The sequence below is a fragment of the Hyperoodon ampullatus genome, assembly GCF_949752795.1.
Source record: "Hyperoodon ampullatus genome assembly, chromosome: 11".
NCBI lineage: Eukaryota > Metazoa > Chordata > Mammalia > Artiodactyla > Ziphiidae > Hyperoodon > Hyperoodon ampullatus.
In genome coordinates, this window is record NC_136924.1 from 96961370 (window position 1) to 96983494 (window position 22125).

General features: G+C 47.0%; 1 protein-coding gene across 1 annotated transcript in view; it reads left to right on the top strand.

Annotated features, from left to right (window-relative positions):
* Positions 1 to 4575: 4575 nt before the first annotated feature.
* VWF (von Willebrand factor) overlaps positions 4576 to 22125 on the top strand; it is a gene marked incomplete at its 5' end in the record, with an annotated part of 133230 nt that continues 115680 nt past the window's right edge. Inside the window, 4 exons of the mRNA XM_079714643.1 lie at positions 4576 to 4630; positions 6103 to 6267; positions 14501 to 14603; positions 14885 to 15093. Of these exons, the coding sequence (XP_079570769.1) occupies positions 4576 to 4630; positions 6103 to 6267; positions 14501 to 14603; positions 14885 to 15093 (532 nt within the window). The remainder of the gene's footprint in view (positions 4631 to 6102; positions 6268 to 14500; positions 14604 to 14884; positions 15094 to 22125) is intronic.

Below are 22125 nucleotides of genomic sequence, written 5' to 3' on the forward strand. Positions count from 1 at the left end.
CGTTTTATTGGCTGTTCTCCCTTCCCCATATCATGTCTCCACTTGCCTGCCCGTGTTTCCTGCTTTCCCAAATAAATTATCTGCACTAAAATTCTCAGGGCCTGCTTTGGGTTGGGGGAGGGAGTGGCATTCAAGCTAAGGTAGTGTGGATGGGAATCTACGTTGAAGGACGTATTCTCAGTACTTCTTTTTGGATCTTCTGCTTCTATCGTTTTTCATCTCCTTATAATTTCCTAAACTCTATCTTCCAGCACATATTTCTTCCGAGATGTCTGGTGTTTGTACTGGAATTTTAAAAATTAATTTACTATATATTTCACTTCTATAAGTTCTTTTTTAAAAAAAAAATTTATTGGATTATAGTTGTCTAAAAGTTCTTTTTCAAGTCTTCCTCCTCTTTTCTAGTGATGTCTTATTCTTTTGTTTTCAATTCCTGCCCTTTAGTCTATGATTTCTTTCTTTCTTTCTTTCTTTCTTTCTTTTCTTTTCTTTCTCTGTTGGGTCTTCGTTGCTGTGCGCGGGCTTTCTCTAGTTGCAACGAGTGGGGGCTACCCTTCGTTGTGGTGCGCGGGCTTCTCATTGCCATGGCTTCTTTGGTTGTGGAGCACGGACTCTAGAGCGCAGGCTCGGTAGTTGTGGCGCATGGGCTGAGTTCCTCCTTGGCATGTGGGATCTTCCTGGACTAGGGCTTGAACCTGTGTCCCCTGCATTGGCAGGCGGTTTCTTAACCACTGTGCCACCAGGGAAGTCCCTAAACACCTGTTTTTAATTTTCCTGAGTATATACCTAGGAATGGAATTGCTGAGTAATATGGTATTATATGTTTAACTTATTGAAGGACCACCAGACTATTTTCCACAAGAATTGCACCATTTCACATTCTCACCAACAATGTACGAGGTAAGGGATTCAAGCATTCCACAATCTCTCCAACACTTTTTGCTTCTTACTATATCCATCCTAATGAAGTGTGAAGTATCTCGTGGTTTTGAGTCACGTGTCCCTGATAACTAATGATGCTGAGCATCTTTTCATGTATTTTTTGGCCCATGTGTATATCTCCTTTGGAGAAATGTCAGTTAAGTCTTTTGCCCATTCTATTTGGGTCATTTGTCTTTTTCTTTTAAATTTATTTATTTTATTTATTTGTTTTTGGCTGCATTGGTTCTTTGTTGCTGTGCATGAGCTTTCTCTAGTTGCAGCGAGCAGGGGCTACTCTTCATCACAGTGCGCAGGCTTCTCACTGTGGTGGCTTCTCGTGTTGTGGAGCGCAGGCTCTAGGCATGCAGGCTTCAGTAGTTGTGGCTCACGGGCTCTAGAGCGTAGGCTCAGTAGTTGTGGTGCATGGGCTTAGTTGCTCCGCGGCATGTGGGATCTTCCCAGACCAGGGCTTGAACCCATTCTCCTTCATTGGCAGGCAGATTCTTAACCACTGCGCCATCAGGGAAGCCCTAGCTGTGCTTTTAAAGAACATTTGTTGGGACTTCCCTGGTGGTCCAGTGTCTAAGACTCTGTGCTCCCAGTGCAGGGGGCCCAGGTTTGATCCCTGGTCGGGGAACTAGATCCCACATGCTGCAACTAAGAGGCACATGCTGCAACTAAAAGAGCCCATGTGCTGCAACTAAAGATCCTGGGTGCTGCAACTAAGACCCGACACAGCCAAATAAATAAATATTAAAAAAAGAAAAAGAACATTTGTTATATTTAACACAGAATTTTGAAATGTTTTGTAGTGGGAGTGGGTGGATTTTCAGGTTATCTAGTAAAAAGAAAAGTTGGAAATGGAAATCCTTAAGTGACTTTTCTGCTATATCATGCTAATTTTGCCTCTTCTGCCACTTATTTCTTGGGAACATCTTCCTCTCCTGGGGCAGTAAAGGGAGTGGTGGGGTGTGAGGGGTGTGCATGGGGAGGGGGAGGTTGGGGACAAAAGGTTTCCCAGACTCTTGGGGCAGGTGCCATGACATGAGAAGCAGCAGTGTGGGCTTCCTCACCGAGATGTGTCTTAGGCTGCCTGTCACAGAGCCTGGGGTCCCAGCATGAGAGTCCCCATCCTCCTCTGTTTTATTGGCTACCTCTTTTAGCAAGCATTAGTTTAGCAGATGATTGAGAATTAGACTCCAGGGAATTAGAGGTTGGGAAGAAAGATTGGTGTGTGTGGTGTGTATTTTTGTGGTATGTGTATGTGATGTGTGGTGTGTGTATGGTATGTGTGTGTGTTGTGTATATGGTGTGTGGTGTGTATGTGGTGTGTGTGTATGTTGTGTGTGTGTATGTGATGTGTGGTGTGTGGTGCGTGTGTGGTGCATGTGGTGGTGGTGTGTATGTGTGTATTGTGTGTGTTGTGTGTGGTGTGTATGTGATGTGTGGTGTGTGGTGTGTGTGTGGTGCATGTGGTGGTGGTGTGTATGTGTGTGTATTGTGTGTGTTGTATGTGGTGTGTATGTGATGTGTGGTGTGTGTATGGTGTGTGTGGTGCATGTGGTGGTGGTGTGTATGTGTGTATTGTGTGTGTTGTGTGTATGTGATGTGCGGTGTGTGTATGGTGTGTGTGTGGTGTTTGTGGTGGTGTATGTGTGTGTGCTGTGTATATGGTGTGTGGTGTGTGTGTGTGTGTGTAAGGTCAGGGAGGAGTCAAGGCAGCAGAGGTGGTTGGAAGTGTCTCCGGGAAGAGTACTAGCAGCTGATGGTCCAGGCATCATTTCAGAAGGGCCTGGAATAGTGACCAGGCCCCTCATCTTTAACTTGTCCATTCTCTGGCCAGGACCCACACTGACGGTTCCCATCGGGGCTGGAACCGGATCACTCACACCTAGCGGGACAGGAAGCATCAGCTCTCTCCTTCCTCTAAACACGGCTGCTAAATTGGCTCAGGTTGAGGTGTTTTTCCAGACTTCCCTGGAGTCTGGCCCTGGAAACTGGATCCAAAAGCTCAGTTGCTCCAGTCTGGATTCTTCCCTGGCCTGTGCCGGCCTGCCCCGGACAGCCAGCCTTCCTGGTCCTGCCGTCTGTGGGGCAGTGTCTGAGGGGCACCCGTGACTGTGTAGGGGCGCCAGGAGGGCCAGGCAGCTCCTTAGGGCAGCTGCTAGGAAGTCTCCCACCAAAGCGTTCAAAGCCTTATCGCCTTGGAGGTGTTTCTAATACCATTTCCGTTCATTGTTTCCTCTCAGTCATTAGGAGGAGGCCTATCCCCTGTGGTGGCAGCTCACAGCTATTGTGGTGGGAAAGCGGGGGCTGACGGACGTCACAGCTTGGGCTTTATCTCCCCTCGGCCCAGGGTGTCCACAGCACGGGGGTCACTCACCAGCAAGACAGTCCCAAGCCACAGAAGGTCCTGGAGAGCATGGCCTAGGTCTGGTGGCACCACTGCAGAGGCTGAGTTTCCTGAAGGACCTTGGGGTCACCTGCAGTCCCCATTTGCAGGGGAAGGTATGGTCTTTGGGGAAGAGGGCTGGCTCATAGTGGGAGGAAGATGCAGGACTGATCCTCACCCCTGGGGAGCTGGGGTTCTCCATCCCTGGACTAGCTTGGAGGGTGATTCACAGCCAGGGACCCTCTAACGCTACCTCCTCCACTTGCCTCTGGGGGTCCTGTGGCTGCTTACGCTCCTGCCTGGGCTTTACTGCTTGTAATACTTGACCAGATGGGACAGGAATGAGCTCTGCCCTCACCTCTGGGTACCTTCTGGAAGCAGCCTGATGTACCTGTGTGTTGGGCACCTGCTCCAAGACCAAGCCTTGGCCATAGTAGACATTAGAGTGTTCCTTCCACAGATACATCATGGATGGGGTTTACCTCTCCCTTGTTTGGCTGGATGGGGCAGTGGGTGGTAAAGGAGCTCCCCACCCCCAGGGAATCTCAGGTGACAGACTCTGCACTTAATTTTGCAGCTTTTCCAGAGGAGGGAGCTGTGGCCGGGACCCTAAGTGACTCGGGGTATGCTGTGCCAGCCAGGGTCAGTTGTCCTTTTCTGGGGCGGCCACACCACGGGGAACCTTGCCCACCACCCAGGGCTGCTGGACTCCTGTCTGTTTATCAGATCAACTCAGCAAATGTTGCCTGAACACCTCCTGGGTGCTGGGCACTGTGCTAGGTGCTGGGATGGGGATGAGAGAGGAGTTGGTGTACATTGTGGGTGATTGACCAGAAAGCCTGGTTCCTGAGTGTTCTCAAAGCCTGGTGCCCGTGGTAGGAGCAGAAGCAAGACAGTTCCTACTCCCCAGTTTGCTGCCGAGCGTGAAAGGATGCAGAGGAGGAGGGAATGCGGCCGCGGGAGCTCAGGGGATGACACCTGGGGGCGTGTGGAGGCCAAGGCAGGGCTTTCCTCTCTGTGTGCAGCAGGCACCGCTGTTTGGGGAAGGATGCCTGGAGTCCTGGATCACAGTGATTGTTACTCTTGGGCCTGGCCACAGGCTTTTTTGGGGACCAGCAGTCTATGTTTAAGGGGCAAATGAGAGTGATTCTCTTCTCTTGCTTGAAAAAAATTCTCCCTACTTCATGCATGGCTGGGAGCACATAGCAGCAGCCACCTGTGTGGCCAGTGATCGCGAGCTCAACTCTCCTGCTTCTCCGCAGATGATCCCTGCCAGGCTCACGAGGTTGCTGCTTGCTCTGGCCCTCACCTTGCCAGGTAGGTACAAAGGGGCTGCCACTCTTCACTGCTGCCTCAGGGCCATTGGGAACCACCCCCTGCCAGGGACCAGCAGGTGTGTCTGGAGCCCACCTGTGTGCCCAGCCCCACGTTCGCCTCATGCCGGGGCTGCCGGAGTCACTGGCTCCCTGGTTAATTCCTCTTATGAAGGTTCTGCAGAGCCCACTGCCCTGGACTTGTGTTTCTCAAGGACCAGGTGCCTGTAAATGTCTTCTCCAGTTAGGGAACTAAGAAGCACCAGGGCCACACAGAACAGTCCTGTATGCTGGGGATGGAGGATGGGAAAGAAGGAATCCAAGACTTGGGCAGATTATTAGCTTTGGAATGGATTGTGGAGCTCATCTAGCTGTACAGGTGTACATCTGATAGTACCAATGAAGAGACTGAAATGACTGCTCCAAAGTCACACACAACCCAAATCCGAGGCCAGCTCTCCTTCACTGTACAGCACTGCCCTGCTTCCCTCGCTGAGAGGCTGAGTCTGTGCAAGGCAAGGGGGACCCTTTTCTGATCCTGAGTCTCCATTTAGATGACTAGGCCAGCAGCATCCAGCCTGCTGCTCACGGGTTAGTCTGGGGCAAAAGGTACATTCGTCATACCCCCTGCATCTTCCTACTAGGTGTGTTCTGTGCCCGGGGATCCAGAAAACTTAGAGATGGACAGCTGTGGTTTCCACCTGCAGCAGCGCGCGCACACACACACACACACACACACACACACACACACACACACACACACTGTGAGAGTGGCAGGAGATAGCGTATGACCCTGCAGGAGTCAATACTTCACAGATTCTATGTGTCAGGCACACAGGTTGATCTGTTTAGAATTCAATATATTCAAGATATACCAGTAGATGAATGTAGAAGGATGCTCATTACAATCTATGTACGTATCAGAAAACTGGAAAATGCTAGAACCTGTACCAAATCCATTTAGATGCAAAAGATAATGCAGCCACCAAAAATGTTTTGGAAGTACGGCATGGTAAATTCTTTACAATGTATTGAGAAATAAACAGGTGATGAACAGTTTGCTCAGCATGCTGACAAATTTGCAAAAAATCTGTAATTGTATATACACAGTAAAATAGAAATAAAAGATAAACGCTAAAACGTTAATTCTAGTTTTTGCTGAATGTTGGTTACAGATGATTTTTATTTCTTTTTGTTATTCTTCCATAGTCTCCAAATTCTAATGAGCACGCAGTACATTTAAAAATCAGTGAATATATGTCATTAAAATGAACAGGTTTCCTGAAAAACAGTTCCTCCATTATTACTGAGTCCTGGGTCATATTTTGGGGCTGAAAGCAACAGCTTTATTGTCACTGAGGATGGCAAGTTCTTCCCCGGAGCCTAATTTCTAACAGACGCAGCCTCGTTTCTACCAGGCTGCAGTGGTTTGGGCTGGTGGTGCCAGCTATGCTCACGTGTGGCCTTTCCCTCCAGGGGCCCTTTGTGGAGAAGGCAGTTTTGGCAGGTCGTCGATGGCCCGATGCAGCCTCTTCGGAGGTGACTCCATCAACACCTTTGATGAGAGCATGTACAGCTTTGAGGGAAGCTGTAGTTATCTCCTGGCGGGGGACTGCCAGACACACTCCTTCTCTCTCATAGGTGAGTCCGGGCCCGGAGGGGAGGAACTCAGAGGCGGGTGGGGAGTGGGGACAGCATAGCTCAGCCCTGGCAGGTGAGGGCCTTGGGGATTGCGGGTTGGGATTTCCTACTCTTAGGACAGTGCCTGAGCAGAGAGCATGGTGGGGAACGGCCTCTCCATGACGTGGGGATTCCCTCGGCTTCTCCCTGGGCCTCTACCGGTGGGAGCCTGGTGGATGGAGAGAGTCTTCGTGCTTCTCCAGTGGTTGAGTCTGTTGCTCTGGGTCCAGGCAATGCTCTGGAAGCCCCGAAGCATCGAGAGAATTGATGACCCAGAAGGTGGTTTTTAATAGCAAAAGCCTGTAGAAAAGGGAAGGAAGGTCGCATGTTCTTGCTGAAATTCAGAGTATCAGCTGATGTTGAGCACCTCCTGTGTTCCTGGCAAAGTGCTGGTATCATGCCCGTGTTACCTCTGCCCCCGTGCAGCAGCTCTGAGATGTAGGGGCAGGTACCGTCATCCTCCTTCGCACATGAAGAACTGAAGCCCAAGGAGGTTGCACGATCCTCCCAAGGGCTGACGGATAATAAAGGAAGAGCTTTGATCCTGGGCTTGTCAGGACGAAGGGCCTTTCTTCTGTGTTAAGGAGAGAGGGCACTTTCCAAGGCTGGGAGTGGGGCTGGAGGCAGTGATGGAACACTGTGGTTTGGTGACCTTCACACTCTAACAATTAATGAGATGTGTGTGGTGCATGAGTGAGGGATGCAGCAAAACCCAGCAAAGGCGGAGTCCGTAGCCTTGGCTGGGCGGGCGTGTGGAGGGGGAGATGGCAACGGACAGACCTACACTGTTACAGCAACATTTTTCGTGGCAATAGTTACAAGGAGAGTGAGGAAAACTTTACTCAGGAGGGACCAGTGCAATGGAGGTTTTGCAGTAGAGGAAAGAGATGGGCTCCACTCCGAATATAACACAGACGAGTGGGGATTTATAGTCAGGGAGCCGGGTGTGGGTTGCTGGTGGAAAACGACTAAGAGGAAACATCAGGGGTCAGGGGGAATTCTGGCTAAACCAACTTGACAGGATTCTTGCTGAAGGGAGGCCAGGGTGATACGATGTCCAGGGTGGGTTACAAGGAAGCTGATCAGATACTGAGGGTAGGGGATTTTCACTAAACGGACCCAGCAGGATTCTTGCTAAAACTGGACTAAGCAGGCCAAGGACAGGGTCCATGGGGGCACCTAACCGAGGTGAGGGCTCAGAGGAGCCTGACTCAGGTTTGGTTACGGAGAATTGGTCAAGGAGAGCATCTTGGTCAACACCCAGACCCTCACATGAGATGCAGGCTATAGGGCTCTTGGGGTGTTACTGTTGGGGCCGTGCAGCCTAGTGGGGAGGTCCTTGTGCTGGGAGCCGTGGTTCCCTATTTCCAGCGTGCATGAGGCTCACCTGGAGGCTGGTTAAAACAGATTGCTGGGGTCCCCCATCCCTCCCACCCCACCCAAGGTTTCTAAGTCAGTGGGTCTGTAGTGGGGCCTGAAATGTTCATTCTTAACAAGTTCCCAGCTGCTGCTGCTGGTTTGGGGCCCCAAGTTTGAGAAGCACAGGCCTGGGGAATAGTGGAGTGCAAGACTGGGTCATGGGGGCAGGCTGATGGGGCCAGGTCTTGCTGTCTGATGGGGGAGTTTGTTTCTTGATTCAGCAGGCAACGAGGGGCTAGCAGAACCAGCAGAAGCTGGTTCTTTGCCAAGATGCTTCTGAAAGGGAGAGAAGCGGGATGCAGGGTGGCCTTGGCCGTGGTAACCAGGCGGGTGATGGAAAGGACCAGAGACACCCCTAGGGCATGATGAATTGAGGAAGTCATCCTGAACTCTGAACTCTGGGGACCCGTCTTGCTTCAGAGGCAGCAATGGAGAGAAAAAGCGCCCCCTCACCTTCCCTGGGGAGCTTGAAGGCCCCAGGTCCTTCCTCCTCAGGTGGTCCCAATGTTTATTTCAGTGGATTCCTCCACCTTAAAAGTCACAGTGCATTTGTTTTTCTTGCTTTTTAAGAGTCCACGTGTGAGATCGTACAGTATTTGTCTCTCTGTGTCTTATTTCACTTAGCACAACGCCTCCAAGGTCCATCCATGTTGTCGCAGATGTACCGTGGGCACTTGGGGGCATGTCTATCAATGTCAGGGTAACACTGACCCCTCTTCCTCACAACCACGCGGGTTGGTGTCAGAAGTCTGGCCTCTCTGGCCATCCTTCTCTGGGTTTCGGGGGCCAAGGAGGAATGGAGGGCTCTCTAGGTCAGAGCATCTCCGTGGGACACCCCCTCAGCGTCCTCCTTTTCTTACAACAATTTGCTCTTGTCAAGTGTCAGTTTTCTGGCAGGTAGTTGGCTTAAGTCAGGCTGTAGATCAATCCCATTTCAATGTAGATCGATTTAATTCCCACCCAAAATCAGCTGCTAACATCAGAGAGCCTGGGTGGCTGCTGCTTCTGTTTTTAGGGGTGGGGGTGGGGTATTGGCAGGAGAGGGATAATCTGAGGAGCTGAGCCTGGCGGGGTGGGCCGGCACCGCTGCTCCGGGGGCCGGAGGTGCCAAGGGGCCCAGCACCCCTGGACGCTGCCGTTCCATCCTGCAGGCACGGCTGTGCCCTCCCACACGTCTCTGCTCTATTGTTCTGCTATGACATCCTGTTTCCTCGCTTCTAAATGGCAAATTCCCGTTCCTCTCCTGTGACCCTTGTTCACATCCTGGGTAAAGTGTTTGTGTCCGAGCATCAAGGGCCACCTGGTGCCAAGGCGAGGCCCCTTGCCCTGATGTTGGCTCCCGGTCCGGCAGGCTCCATCCAGGGTCCCAGGTCAAGGCTCCTAGCCAGCCAGCACGGGGACCCGGGAGGGACCTCGGGAGTTCTGGTGGCCCCTGAGCCACCCTGCGGGATGTGGCTCCCAAAGCAGCCCCGAGAGAGCCACGGACAACCGGCAAGGTTCTGAGTGAGCTCCCCAGCATGAGCCTCTGCCTCCCCGTCAGTATGTGGCCAGGTCACACCAGATCGCTGTTGTGCAGCTTTTGGACGATGATCACCTGCATCAGAATCACAGGAGTGGCCCTGATGTGGGCTCTGCCCGTGTTAGCGGTGTAAACCAATAGTTCTCAACCAGGGTGATTTTTTTTCCTCCAGAGGACATTTGGTTGTGTCTAGAGACATTTTAGATGGTCACAGCTTGGGGGGTGGGGTGGAGGCTAGTGTCATCTGATAGGTAGAAGCCAGGGGTACTGCTAATTATCCTACGTGCACAGAGTGGCCACCACAACAAAGAAGTATCTGGCCCAAAGAAGTATCTTGCTGGGCAAAAATGTTCTTTTTTAAAATTTTATTTTTTATTGAAGTATAGTTAAATTACAGTGTTGTGTTAATTACTGCTGTTCAGCAAAGTGACTGTTATATATTCTTTTCCATTATAGTTTATCACAGTGCATTGCATATAGTTCCGTGTGCTCTACAGTATAGGACCTTGTTGTTTAGCCACTCTCTATTTAATAATTTGCATCTACTAACCCCAAACTCCCAATCTTTCCCTCCCCCGACCTCGGCCACCACAAGTCTGTTCTCTATTTCTGGGAGTCTGTTTCTGTTTCTTAGGTAGGTTCATTTGTGTCGTATTTTAGATTCCACGTATACGCGATATCCTATGGTATTTGTCTTTCTCTTTCTGACTTACTTCGCTTAGTAGGATAATCTCTAGGTCCATCCATGTTGCTGCAAATGGCATTATTTTATTCTTTTTTGATGGCTGAGTAATATTCCATTATATATATGTGCCACATCTTCTTTATCCCTCCATCTGTCGGTGGACATTTAGGTTGCTTCCATGTCTTGGCTATTGTGAATAGTGCTGGTATGAATATAGGGGTGCATGTATCTTTTTGAATGATAGTTTTGTCTGGATATATGTGAGCAAAAACGTTTCAAAGCCACTTGTTTAGATGGCCTCCAAGCTCCTTCATGCTGCCACGGTTTGCTTTTCTGAAGTCTCCTCCTTCCAAACCTCCCCTTGCTGCCCCTGCCTTGGGTGTGGAATTCCGCAGGGTCCTGCAGGTCTGTCCTCACCGAGGGTCCCGATCCCAGCACCTCTACCCCCACCTCCACCAACGGGCCGCTGCCGTACGCAGTGCTGGGCTCTGGGTGCCCCTGGCAGGCTCCTCAGCTTCCAGATGCCATCGCCCCTGGGGCCACGCAGAGCCCACTCTTCAAATGCTTAAACCAACCCCCGGTCTGAGCCCCAGTCCCGTCATCACTCACCAGCTGTGTGACGATGGGCAGGTGACGCCGAGTGTCAGCTACCTGGTGGACCCAGGTCCCACGGGCTGTGGAGTCAGGCTGTATCACCTGGAAAAGATGGGAGCTCCCATGCACCCCAACAGTGGGAGGCTCGGGGCTCTGTCACGTTCTCCTGGTGCCCTTTTGATTGACTTCCTGCTGGAGTCTTGGCTGGCCCAGCCTTCAGGCCCTTCCTTCATTGTGGCAGTGACCTCTCGGCTTCCCCACGGCACCTGTTCAGCCCTGCTTCCCATGGAACAAGTGACTGTTGAGGTGATCTTACATCCTTGAAAACCTTGATAGCAACTTCGGGGTGGTGGCTCACCCCAAGCTGCCTGATTGCAGGCAGTGTTCCCCACCCACTCTCCAGCAAACACCACCCCCCCACCTTTTGCCCCTCCCCTGGCTGGCTGCCTAGCTCTCTCAGGCACCCTTCTGAATCCCCATGATGGGGAGGGAGCATCTTTGAGGAGAGGTGCCCAGGGTTCCTCTCCTGTTCCCAGGAGGGAGATGCCTCTAGCTCAAGGTGATGTACTGGCTGAGTTACCTAGTGAAGCAGGTGCAGAACCCTCCAGCCCTCTTGAGACTGGGGATGGATAGGAATTGTACTGGTGAGGAGGAGGGGGGTTCTGTGGCCGGGAGGAGACCCCAACCTCTTGTGCTCATTGTACCTCTGCCAGCAGGCAGGTGGTGAATGGGGCTCCCTCCAGGCTGGGGTGTGGTGGTCAGGCTCAGCCCCAGCAGAGGCCGGGAAGGGATTCAGTCTTTGGCCCACTGTGAATGTCAAGGGGCCGGGAAGGCTCCTGAGAGGGACTGCAAACTGAAGGCTGTTGCCGGGCTCTCCCACTTGTTTGCGTTTTCCAGCATTTTATTATGGAAAATTTCAAACATACGGAAGAGTTGAAAGAATAGGACAATGAACACCCCTATACCCACCACTCAGACTCTGCCATTAACATTTGAGTTTATTTGTCCTATCACTTATTTTTGTTTTTCTTCGGCTAATTTCTTGCTGTCAGAAAGTCTGTTCCACTTTTGAAAGACTTGCTTGCTACAAAAACTGTTGGAAGTGAAAATGCAGTTTGGACAAGACTCCTCAGTGGGACAGGACAAAACCCTTCCCCGCGGTTGGCATCTCCTTTAACCCCTGCCAGCGTTGGTCTGGGGCCCGGCAGATTGTGGCTTGTGGGCTGTGGGTGGTCTCTGGGCCTTTCCTGGTGGCCCCTGAGCTACTAACAGTATATCATTCAAGACTCTATTCTTAGAATGGGCTTGTTAGTTACATGCCACGGCCCTCACTGAAATCTTACCAGAAACAAGTCTATTTTCTGGCTCATTCTGGTTGGTTCTGTGTGTGTGTGTGTGTGTGTGTGTGTGTGTGTGTGTGTGTGAGTGTGTACCAGATGTCACTGTCCTCCAGCAGCCTGGGTCCAGCTCAAGCCCTAGGTGGAGGACGCCTCCTTCCAGACCTCTGCTGGGCTGTCCTGAGAGCACCCTTCTCAGCTCGCTTTATCAGTGGCCCCAGCTGTGGCAGCTGCACGTCACGTCGACAGACCTTCCAAGCCTCTTGCACTTGGTTCCATAGACATTCTTGCCTTCTCTCTTGTTTTTTTTAAAAGTTATTTAATTTATTTATTTTTGGCTGTGTTGGGTCTTCGTTGCTGTGCGCGGGCTTTCTCTAGTTGCGGCGAGCGGGGGCTACTCTTCGTTGAGGTGCGCGGGCTTCTCACTGTGGTGGCCTCTCTTGTTGCGGAGCACGGGCTCTAGGTGCACGGGCCTCAGTAGTTGTGGCACATGGGCTCAGTAGTTGTGGCTCGCGGGCTCTAGAGTGCAGTCTCAGTAGTTGTGGAGCACGGGCTTAGTTGCTCCCCGGCATGTGGGATCCTCCCGGACCAGGGTTCGAACCCATGTCCCCTGCCTTGGCAGACGGATTCTCAACCACTGCACCACCCCTTGCCTTCTCTTTTGCTGAGGAGCTGGAGCTGCAGTCCCCTGACCCTTCCAGGAGCAGGCACATGTCCTCATTTCCAAGCTTAACCTTTCCACCTGGGTCCCCGTCCCATTTCTACAGGAGCATGAAGGCGTGGCACCCCCAACTTTGACCCCTGTTTCTCCAGCATCTTCCATCTCTGTCTTCACCGGCTGCCCTCATCTTCCCTATTTCCATCAACTTCTCAGTCTCAAAGGCTTGAGACGCAGACCACACTGTTCCTGCTGTATCCTTCATCTCCTGTGGCCACTCAGTTATCTTTGAAAACCAATAGCCCAGCACAGGAGCCTGTTCTCCGGACAAGCAGTGGGGTTGTTAGGTCTTCATTAAGCTGCAAAAATGTCTCTTCCTGTTTTCCCGCTTTCATGTCAACCGCCGTCAGCCTTGCCTCTGCATTTGCCCCTCACAACGGCAACGTCAGAGACCATTTGAGCACGTGTTTGGCTATTCAGACATCTCTAATGGCAACATCTTACTTAGTGTCCTTAGTAAGTTCGCCGCATGGAGTGAGGCATTTTTTTTTGCTGTACGCAGGCCTCTCGCTGTTGTGGCCTCTCCCGTTGCGGAGCACAGGCTCTGGACGTGCAGGCTCAGCGGCCATGGCTCACAGGCCCAGCTGCTCCGCGGCATGTGGGATCTTCCCGGACCGGGGCACGAACCCGTGTCCCCTGCATCGGCAGGCAGACTCCCAACCACTGCGCCACCAGGGAAGCCCTGGAGTGAGGCATTTTACCTGTGGTATCTCTAAACCTCTCCCAGAGAAGAAAATTCAGTACAGTGAAGAGAGACGCACGAATCTCCATTTTATTTATTCTTTTTGAAGTTTTACCAAAGTATAGTTGATTTACAATGTTGTGTTAACTTCTGCTGTATAGCCAATTGACTCAGTTATAGATGTATATGTATTCCTTTTCATATTCTTTTCCATTACGGTTTATCATAGGATATTGAATATAGTTCCCTGTGCTCTATAGTAGGACCTTGCTGTTTATCCATTCTATATATACCAGTTTGCATCTGCTAATCCGAAACTTCTAATCCTTCCTTCCCTCCCTCCCCCCGGCAACCACAAGTCTGTTCTCTATGTCTGTGAGTCTGTTTCTGTTTCATAGATAGGCTCATTTGTGTCATTTTTAGATTCCACGTGTAAGTGATATCATCTGGTATTTGTCTTTCTCTTTCTTACTTCGCTTAGTAGGATAATCTCTAGGTCCATCCATGTTTCTGCAAATGGCATGATTTTGCTCTTTTTTATGGCTGAGTTGTATTTCATTGTGTGTATATATATATGTATATATATACCATTCATCTGTTGATGGACATTTAGGTTGCTTCCATATCTTGGCTATTGTGAATAGTGCCGTAATGAACATACGGGTGCATGTATCTTTTTGAATTATAGTTTCGTCTGGTTATATGCTCAGGAGTGGGATCACTGGATCATATGGCAACTCTATTTTTAGTTTTTTGAGGAACCTCGTACTGTTTTCCACAGTGGCTGAACCACTTTGCGTTCCCACCACCAGTCTAGGAGGGTTCCCTTTCTAAGAGAACATTTTAAATAACACATCCCAGAGTTCCTGTCCCCAATAACCACATTGTGGCTTTGATTCACTGCCTTAGAAAGCATTAGACTCATGCTTATTTTATCTTTATACTTCGATTGTAAACTCCCAGAAGGAAGGGGTCAGAATTTTACATTTCTCTTTTGAGAAATATAAGAGACTACTAGAGGGCTATGTATCCAGAAGGCACTCAATAAATATTTTTAGATGAATGGAAAGATGAGTGCACCAATGAGATTTTTAGGGGAATTTTTGTTGCCCATTTGTTAAATCTTTGGGGGGAGTTTTCCACTGAGATAAGATTATAGAGATGATGATTATAAATAAATGTATTCACTTTTTTTGAGTAATAATTGCTACCCAGTTTAAATAATTCTTTTCTCTTTCAGGGGACTTCCAAGATGGCAAGAGAGTGAGCCTCTCCGTGTATCTTGGGGAATTTTTCGATATCCACGTGTTTGTCAATGGTACTGTGCTGCAGGGGGACCAGAGGTAAGTCGGAGCCCAGAAAGTTCAAATTAGAAGGGGCCCTGATAATTCCCCTGTACTCCCCCATCGTCTTTCGGATGAAGCAGCAGGGCCCAGAGAGAGGAAGTAGATGTGCCCAGAGGAAGTGAGCAGGGTGTGCGAGAGTGGGGTGTCCCAACGCTTGGACTAGGCACACAGCCTCTGCCCCTTGGTCTGAACCCTGCAGCATGGTTGGGTTGAAGGGTGGAGGGACATCCGGAAAATGGACGAGAAGGCCACTTCCTGAGTTCCTCCTGTCCCTCCAGGGTCTCCATGCCCTATGCCTCCAAAGGGCTGTACCTAGAAACTGAGGCTGGGTACTACAAGCTGTCCAGCGAGGCCTACGGCTTTGTGGCCAGGCTTGATGGCAGCGGCAACTTTCAAGTCCTGCTGTCAGACAGACACTTCAACAAGACCTGTGGGCTGTGCGGCAACTTTAACATCTTTGCTGAAGATGACTTCCGGACTCAAGAAGGTAGGCTTTTCTGGCACGCCGTTTCCCGAACGCATGGCTGTGCTGTTCTGCTCACCAGTCTTCACTATGACTCTTCGCCTGGCATTCCAGCCTCCCCAAGTGCTCAGCTCAACTTATCCCGCCAACCTTATCTCTTAGCGTTCTACTTCGCTGCCTAGACCCCCCGTCAAACCAGATCTTGGGGGCTCCTCAGACCCGACGAATTCCCCACATGGCAGATGGTTGATAAATGCTGGATGGTTTGAATTCCCCACATGGCAGATGGTTGATACATGCTGGATGGTTTGAACAGATCCTCCTGAGCCACTGTGTTGGAACTTTGAGGATGAAATCTATAAAGGGTGGTCCTTGGACTTCCCTGGTGGTCCAGTGGTTAGGAAAACATGCTTCCACGGCAGGGGGCCTGGGTTTGATCCCTGGTTGGGGAACTAAGATCCTGCAAGCCACGCAGTGTGGCCAAAAAAAAAGGGTGTCCTCTACACTGTCCAAAAAGGCTAGTTTATGTGGGTGTGCGTGCATGTGTATGTTCACAAGCAACAGGAAGTAATATGGACAATACGAAAACCACTGCTAATCTTTTTTCTTCTTCTGATAATTTCAATTATATAAACATTTAAGTAGGGACGTTCTTTTGCAAAAGCTGAACATTTGTGTATAAGTTCTCCTCCTTTTTTACGGTTAAGGGGTAAGTGTGTAGAGAAACAGTTGATTATTCCTTTCATTGGACTGGAAAATAGTAAGATCATTTGTTTCTGTCTTCTCCAGCCCTGATTTCTTAAACTTTTTATTGTTCAATATGTACATTTGAGGCTATCAACTTTCCTTAAATACTGCCTTAGCTGTATCACACCAACTTTGATAGGTACATATTTTCATTTTCATTGAGTTCTATGAATTTTCTATTTCCATTTTGAGTTTTATCTCAACCTATTAAATGTGCTTAAAATTTTTAAATGTTCAGAATTTTAAAAGCTATCTTTTGCAACTAAATTGATTTCTGATTTAAATTAGAAATTTGGGGAGATTTATCTGTGGCCATGATCTTTTGTAATTGTTCTATGTATGCTCCAACAGAATGTTTTCTTATTTATTTATTTATTTACTCTCAGTGGAATCTACGGTACAAGATGTTTATTAGAGATCAATATTGAAAGGAAGGAGAGGAAGGAGAGCTGAGTAGAGGGAGAGCTCTAGAGCAAGGACTACCCCTCAGAATGTTCCATACCAGGCTAAGATGTCTGGGCCCCATTCGCTCACTGCATATGGACTGCCTCTAGAAGGGTATGACATCAGGAGGTAGTTCTCTGTAGCTGAGACAGACTCTGAAGAGCAAATCAAGTCCTGCGTGAAAGAGATCTGGGTAGTGCATCTCTGTTTCTACCACAGATGGATTGCAAGATTTTTGGCCAAATGTGTGAAGCAGGGCCTCATTCAGCTAAGATTACTGGTACTTGAAGTAGCCAACTATTAGTTCTTTGCCACCAGTATCAGCATTATAAAGCCATTTCTCTGTCATTACAAATATAAAACAATTTTCAGTGGTAAAAAGATAATGAATTATGGTCCTATCACATTGGTTATATGGGTATAAAAACCTGGGCTGGACAACAATGTCATAAATACATTTGCTTTTGGAATTAAGTGTTGGATATATTTTACATCTGAAGAAAAAGAAGAAAATAAATTGAAATATAAGACAAGAAAAAAATTATCTCAGAATGCAAATTGCTTCTTTATTTTAAAGTCTATTTTATCTGATATGAGTATTGCTACTCCAGCTTTCTTTTGATTTCCATTTGCATAGAATATCTTTTTCCATGCCCTCATTTTCAGTCTGTATGTGTCCCTAGGACTGCAGTGGGTCTCTTGTAGACAGCATATATATGGGCCTTGTTTTTGTATCCATTCAATGAGCCTGTGTCTTTTGGTTGGAGCATTTAATCCATTCACATTTAAGGTAATTATCAATATGTGTGTTCCTATTACCATTATCTTAATTGTTTTGGGTTTGTTTTTGTAGGTCCTTTTCTTCTCTTGTGTTTCCCACTTAGAGAAGTTCCTTTAGCATTTGTTGTAGAGCCGGTTTGGTGGTGCTGAATTCTCTTAGCTTTTGCTTGTCTGTAAAGCTTTTGATTTCTCTGTCGAATCTGAATGAGATTCTTGCCGGATAGAGTAATCTTGGTTGTAGGTTCTTCCCTTTCATCACTTTAAATATATCTTGCCACTTCCTTCTGGCTTGCAGAGTTTCTGCTGAGAAATGAGCTGTTAACCTTATGGGAGTTCCCTTGTATGTTATTTGTGGTTTTTCCCTTGCTGCTTTTAATAATTTTTCTTTGCCTTTAATTTTTGTCAGTTTGATTACTATGTGTCTCAGCGTGTTTCTCCTTGGGTTTATCCTGCCTGGGACTCTGTGGTTCCTGGACTTGGGTGGCTATTTCCTCTTCCATGTTAGGGAAGTTTTTGACTATGATCTCTCCAAATATTTCTTGGGTCCTTTCTCTCTCTCTTCTTCTTCTGGGACCCCTATAATGTGAATGTTGGTGTGTTTAATGTTGTCCCAGAGGTCTCGTAGGCTGTCTTCATGTCTTTTCATTCTTTTTTTTTTTATTCTGTTCCACAGCAGTGAATGCCACCATTCTGTCTTCCAGGTCACTTATCCGTTCTTCTGCCTCAGTTATTCTGCTATTGATTCCTTCTAGTGTATTTTTCATTTCAGTTATGGTATTGTTCATCTCTGTTTGTTTGTTCTTTAATTCTTCTAGGTGTTTGTTCTTTAATTCTTCTAGGTCTTTGTTAAACATTTCTTGCATCTTCTCAGTCTTTGCCTCCATTCTTTTTCTGAGATCCTGGATCATCTTCACTATCATTATTCTGAGTTCTTTTTCTGGAAGTTTGCCTATCTCCACCTCATTTAGTTGTTTTTCTGGGGTTTTATCTTGTTCCTTCATCTGGTACATAGCCCTCTGCCTTTTCATTTTGTCTATCTTTCTGTGAATGTGGTTTTCATTCCACAGGCTGCAGGATTGTAGTTCTTCTTGCTTCTGCTGTCTGCCTTCTGGTGGATGAGGCTATCTAAGAGGCTTGTAAGAATGTTTCCGGATTGGTGCCAGATTCTGTATCTTTTTGTTGAACTACATTTGTTAATTGTGTTATTCAAGTCTACTATTTTTTTTTACTACCTTTTGTCTGCTTCATCTACCCATTACTATATGAATAATGCCCTCACTGTCCCCCCACCTTGTTTGAATAACTACTAAATTTGGCATTATTATCATAGTTTTACATAATTGGTGCTTCTTTGGCTATGCCTTCATGTTTAACAGGTTCTTTGCTTATAATTTCTCCTTTTATGTTACTATTTTTTGTAGGTTCAATTTCTATTTTTTTAAAAAAACATCCCTTAGTAGTTCCTCACTCAGAGTCTGGTAGTGATAACTGAAACAAACATCCTTCATTCTTAAATGATATGTTAGCTAGGTATAGAATTCTAGGACATGGGTTATTTCTAACAGTGCTTTGAGGACGCTGTTCCATTGTTGCTGTCGAGAAGTATGTTGTCAGTCTAATTGTCATTTCTTCACAGTTAATGTGTCTTTTAACTTTGTGTATGAGTCATCTCATTGCTTTTAGTATTATGAAATTTCACTGTGCTATTTCTATGTGTGGGTTTTATTTTTATTATCTTGCTTGAGACTTTTTGTGACTCATGAATCTGATGATTCCTACCTTTCGTGAGATATAGGAAAATTTCAGTCATTTTCTCTCTTCTGTTAGACATATGTTGGATATTTTTATTCCACCCTATTTTCCCTCTTTACCATACTTCCACTTTTCTATCTCTTTATCCCTCTTTGTTGCTTGAGTGGTATGGTCATGCTGGCTGGTGAGAACCAATCATGTGCATCTTTTCCAGCTCCATTTTCAGTAATGTCATGTTGGTAGCTTGAAACTGGCCATGGTGGGAGTATTTACACCATGGAAACAAGCAAATCAGGGCTTTGATTTCCCCCCAGAGAGCTGGCTTATCAGCACATCACTATTTAGATCTATCTTCTAGTTCACTAATTCTCTCTCAACTCTAATTGACAGATGATGTCTAATCCATCAATTGGCTTTTCTATTTTGTTGACTATATTTGTAATTTTACAAGGTAAATCTGGCACTTTTTCAACTCTATTATTTTTCTTATTGTCTTGTTCTTTTATCAAGTTTTGATTTCTTCTTTATAACAGCAATTTAAAATATATTTCTTTTATAACCTCTGTACAAAAACTTTATTATCTGAAGTTTTTAGAACTTGAATCATGTTATCTTTATGTCTGCTGGGTCTTGCTTGAAGTAGATTGTTGTCTAAGTTGCATAATTTTGGATTGTAAGCTCATCTTTAGAAGGGTTTTATGCTAATTTTTAATATGGAGTTACTGAATCTCACAAGAAGTATAAATTGGAATCTCAATGCTAAATGAGGGCTTTCCTATCACTATAAATTCTCAGAGGAGACTTTTCCCCTCCTATTCAGAGTCCAGAACAAGAAAATAAACTTCCTTATTATTTTTCTACTTCTCAGAGTGAATTTTTTTCTTGTTAGCTTTCTCACGGAGGGGGTAGTCCTTCAAGACTGCCAGGTTCTCAAAGGGGTCTAAGCCCATCTCCCTACATCATGCAGACCCAAGACTCATTTCCATCAATTTCCAAGGAGCTGTTAAAACCCAAGCACATTAGTTGGCAAAATTGCCACCCCCACTGTAATACCCTGTAGTCAGAACATCAAGTCATATTTGCCAGTTCTATTCTTAAACTTTCTTTCCTTGCTTTTAAACTTTCTTCCCTTCCCTTCCTCCTTTCCTTCTTCTCCTTCTTTTTTGTCCCTTGTCATTCCCTCTACTTTTTAAAATGGGATTAAACACAGATTCAACAGGATATTTGTCCTTTGCAGTGGCAGAGTTTTCAGATTTTTCTAATGTGCTGTATTGCCAGAAATGGAAGTCCCAGCCCTAAGATATCTTTTTCTCCAGGTTTTAAGATCTAAAAAACTAAAAATGGTTTGGGATTAACAGATACACACTACTGTATAGAAAATAAACAACAAGGACCTACAGTATAGCACAGGTTATATTCAATATCTTGTAATAACCTATAATGGAAAAGAATCTGAAAAAGAGTATATATGCATATGTATAACTGAATCACTTTGTTGTACACCTGAAACATTGCAAATCAACTATACTTCAATTAAAAAATACTAACTAAAAATGGGACCTATGTTACTAGGGAGAAGGTGGTGCATGTTGGCAAAAAGTCAGGGCTCTGGTGATATTTTGGAAATCACTCAGAGGACTGTGGGTTTATTTTTTTTTTGGTTGGCAAAGACTCGACAGTTAACCCTGCTTCCTGACATCATGGGAGCCTGCCCAGCTGGTTTTAACTCTGGCTTTCAGAGATTTTTCTATAAACGAGATGATTTGTAATTCCATCTATCAGACATCCTTATGTCTCATTTCAGATTTAGCCCATAGGGTTTCATTTCCTAAAAGGTCAGGAAAGGATCTAGAGGTCCTCTAGTCTAACCCATCATTTTACATATGAGGAATCAGGCTCAGGAGATTATGGGAGCAGCCCAAGATCACACAGGGCGATCGAAGGAGAACTGAGACCAGAACAGGGGTCTTGATTCTCTCTCGGGCTTTCCCCACACAGCACAAAGCCTCTTCTCTGCCTCTTCCTTGAGATGGTATATTAGAAGGTGGGCAAGCCTGTGTGGCGTGGTGACTAAGAACCCAGAGAATGCCTATCATAATGCCTGGCACATAGTAGAAACTTCACAGATTTAAGTGCCCTTCCCTTTGGCTTCTCCATGTATTAGTTTCCTGCAGCTGCCAACAAATTACTGCAAGCTTGATGGCTCAAGACAACAGAAATTTATTCTCTCACAATTCTAGAAGGCCAGAAGTCCAAAACCAAGTGGATGACAGGACTACACTTCCTCCAGGGGCTCTGGGGAGAATCTGTGCCTTGCCTCTTCCAGCCACTGCCAGCCATCCTTGACCTGTGGCTGCATCATTTCAATCTCTGCCTTGGTCTGCACATTGCCTGCTCTGTGTGTGTCTCTGTCTGATCTCTCTCTGCCCCTTTCTTTTTTTTTTTTTTTTCTTGATGTGGACCATTTTTAAAGTCTTTATTGAATTTGTTACAATATTGCTTCTGTTTTATGTTTTTGTTTGTTTGCTTGCTTTTTTGGGGCACGAGGCACGTGGGATCTTAGCTCCCTGACCAGGGATCGAACCCGCACCCCCTGCATTGGAAGGCAAAGTCTTAACCTCTGGACCACCAGGGAAGTCCTTACCCCTCTCTTATAAGGACATATGTGATTGCGTTTAAGGCTCACTCAGTGAACCCAGGATAAGCTCTTCCTCTCACAATCCTTTATTCAATCACATCTTTTGCCGTAAAATATTCACAGGTTCTGCAAACTAGGAAGTGGACATATCTTTGGGGGCCATTTTTTTCTGCTCACCACACCCAGAGGCCAACTCGCTATACTTCCAAGTCCTGCTTTTCTTTTTCCGGGGATAGTTTATTTTCTGTTTCCAAGTGCGTGATCTGATCTTGAAGCATGCGTCACTCTTCCAGATCTGGCTATGCAGAGGCACTGCTTGCTTTGCTGCTCCACTGAGCCCCTTTGCAATGAAGGTGCAGCAGTTCTATTTGGCACTGACTTGGTACCAGGTACCATGCAGGCCCGGAAGGCCCTCACAGTCTCTTGTGGGTCGCTGATAGGAGTGTGTTTGCTCTGAGTACCAGGGCACAGATGCTCTGCGAGCACCAGGGATGCAGTGATGGGGATGCTTAGGTTCATGCCACATCCTTACCTTCATTCTGCAAACATATGTTGAGTGTCCACCATCCAGCAGATAAGAGTTTAGAGGTAAGAGCCACAGCCTGTGCCCTGGATTAAGGAGCTCACAGTTGAATGGGGGGTGAATATAAGTAAAAAGGACACTAACACAAAGGATGATGAGAGCCTTGATAGAG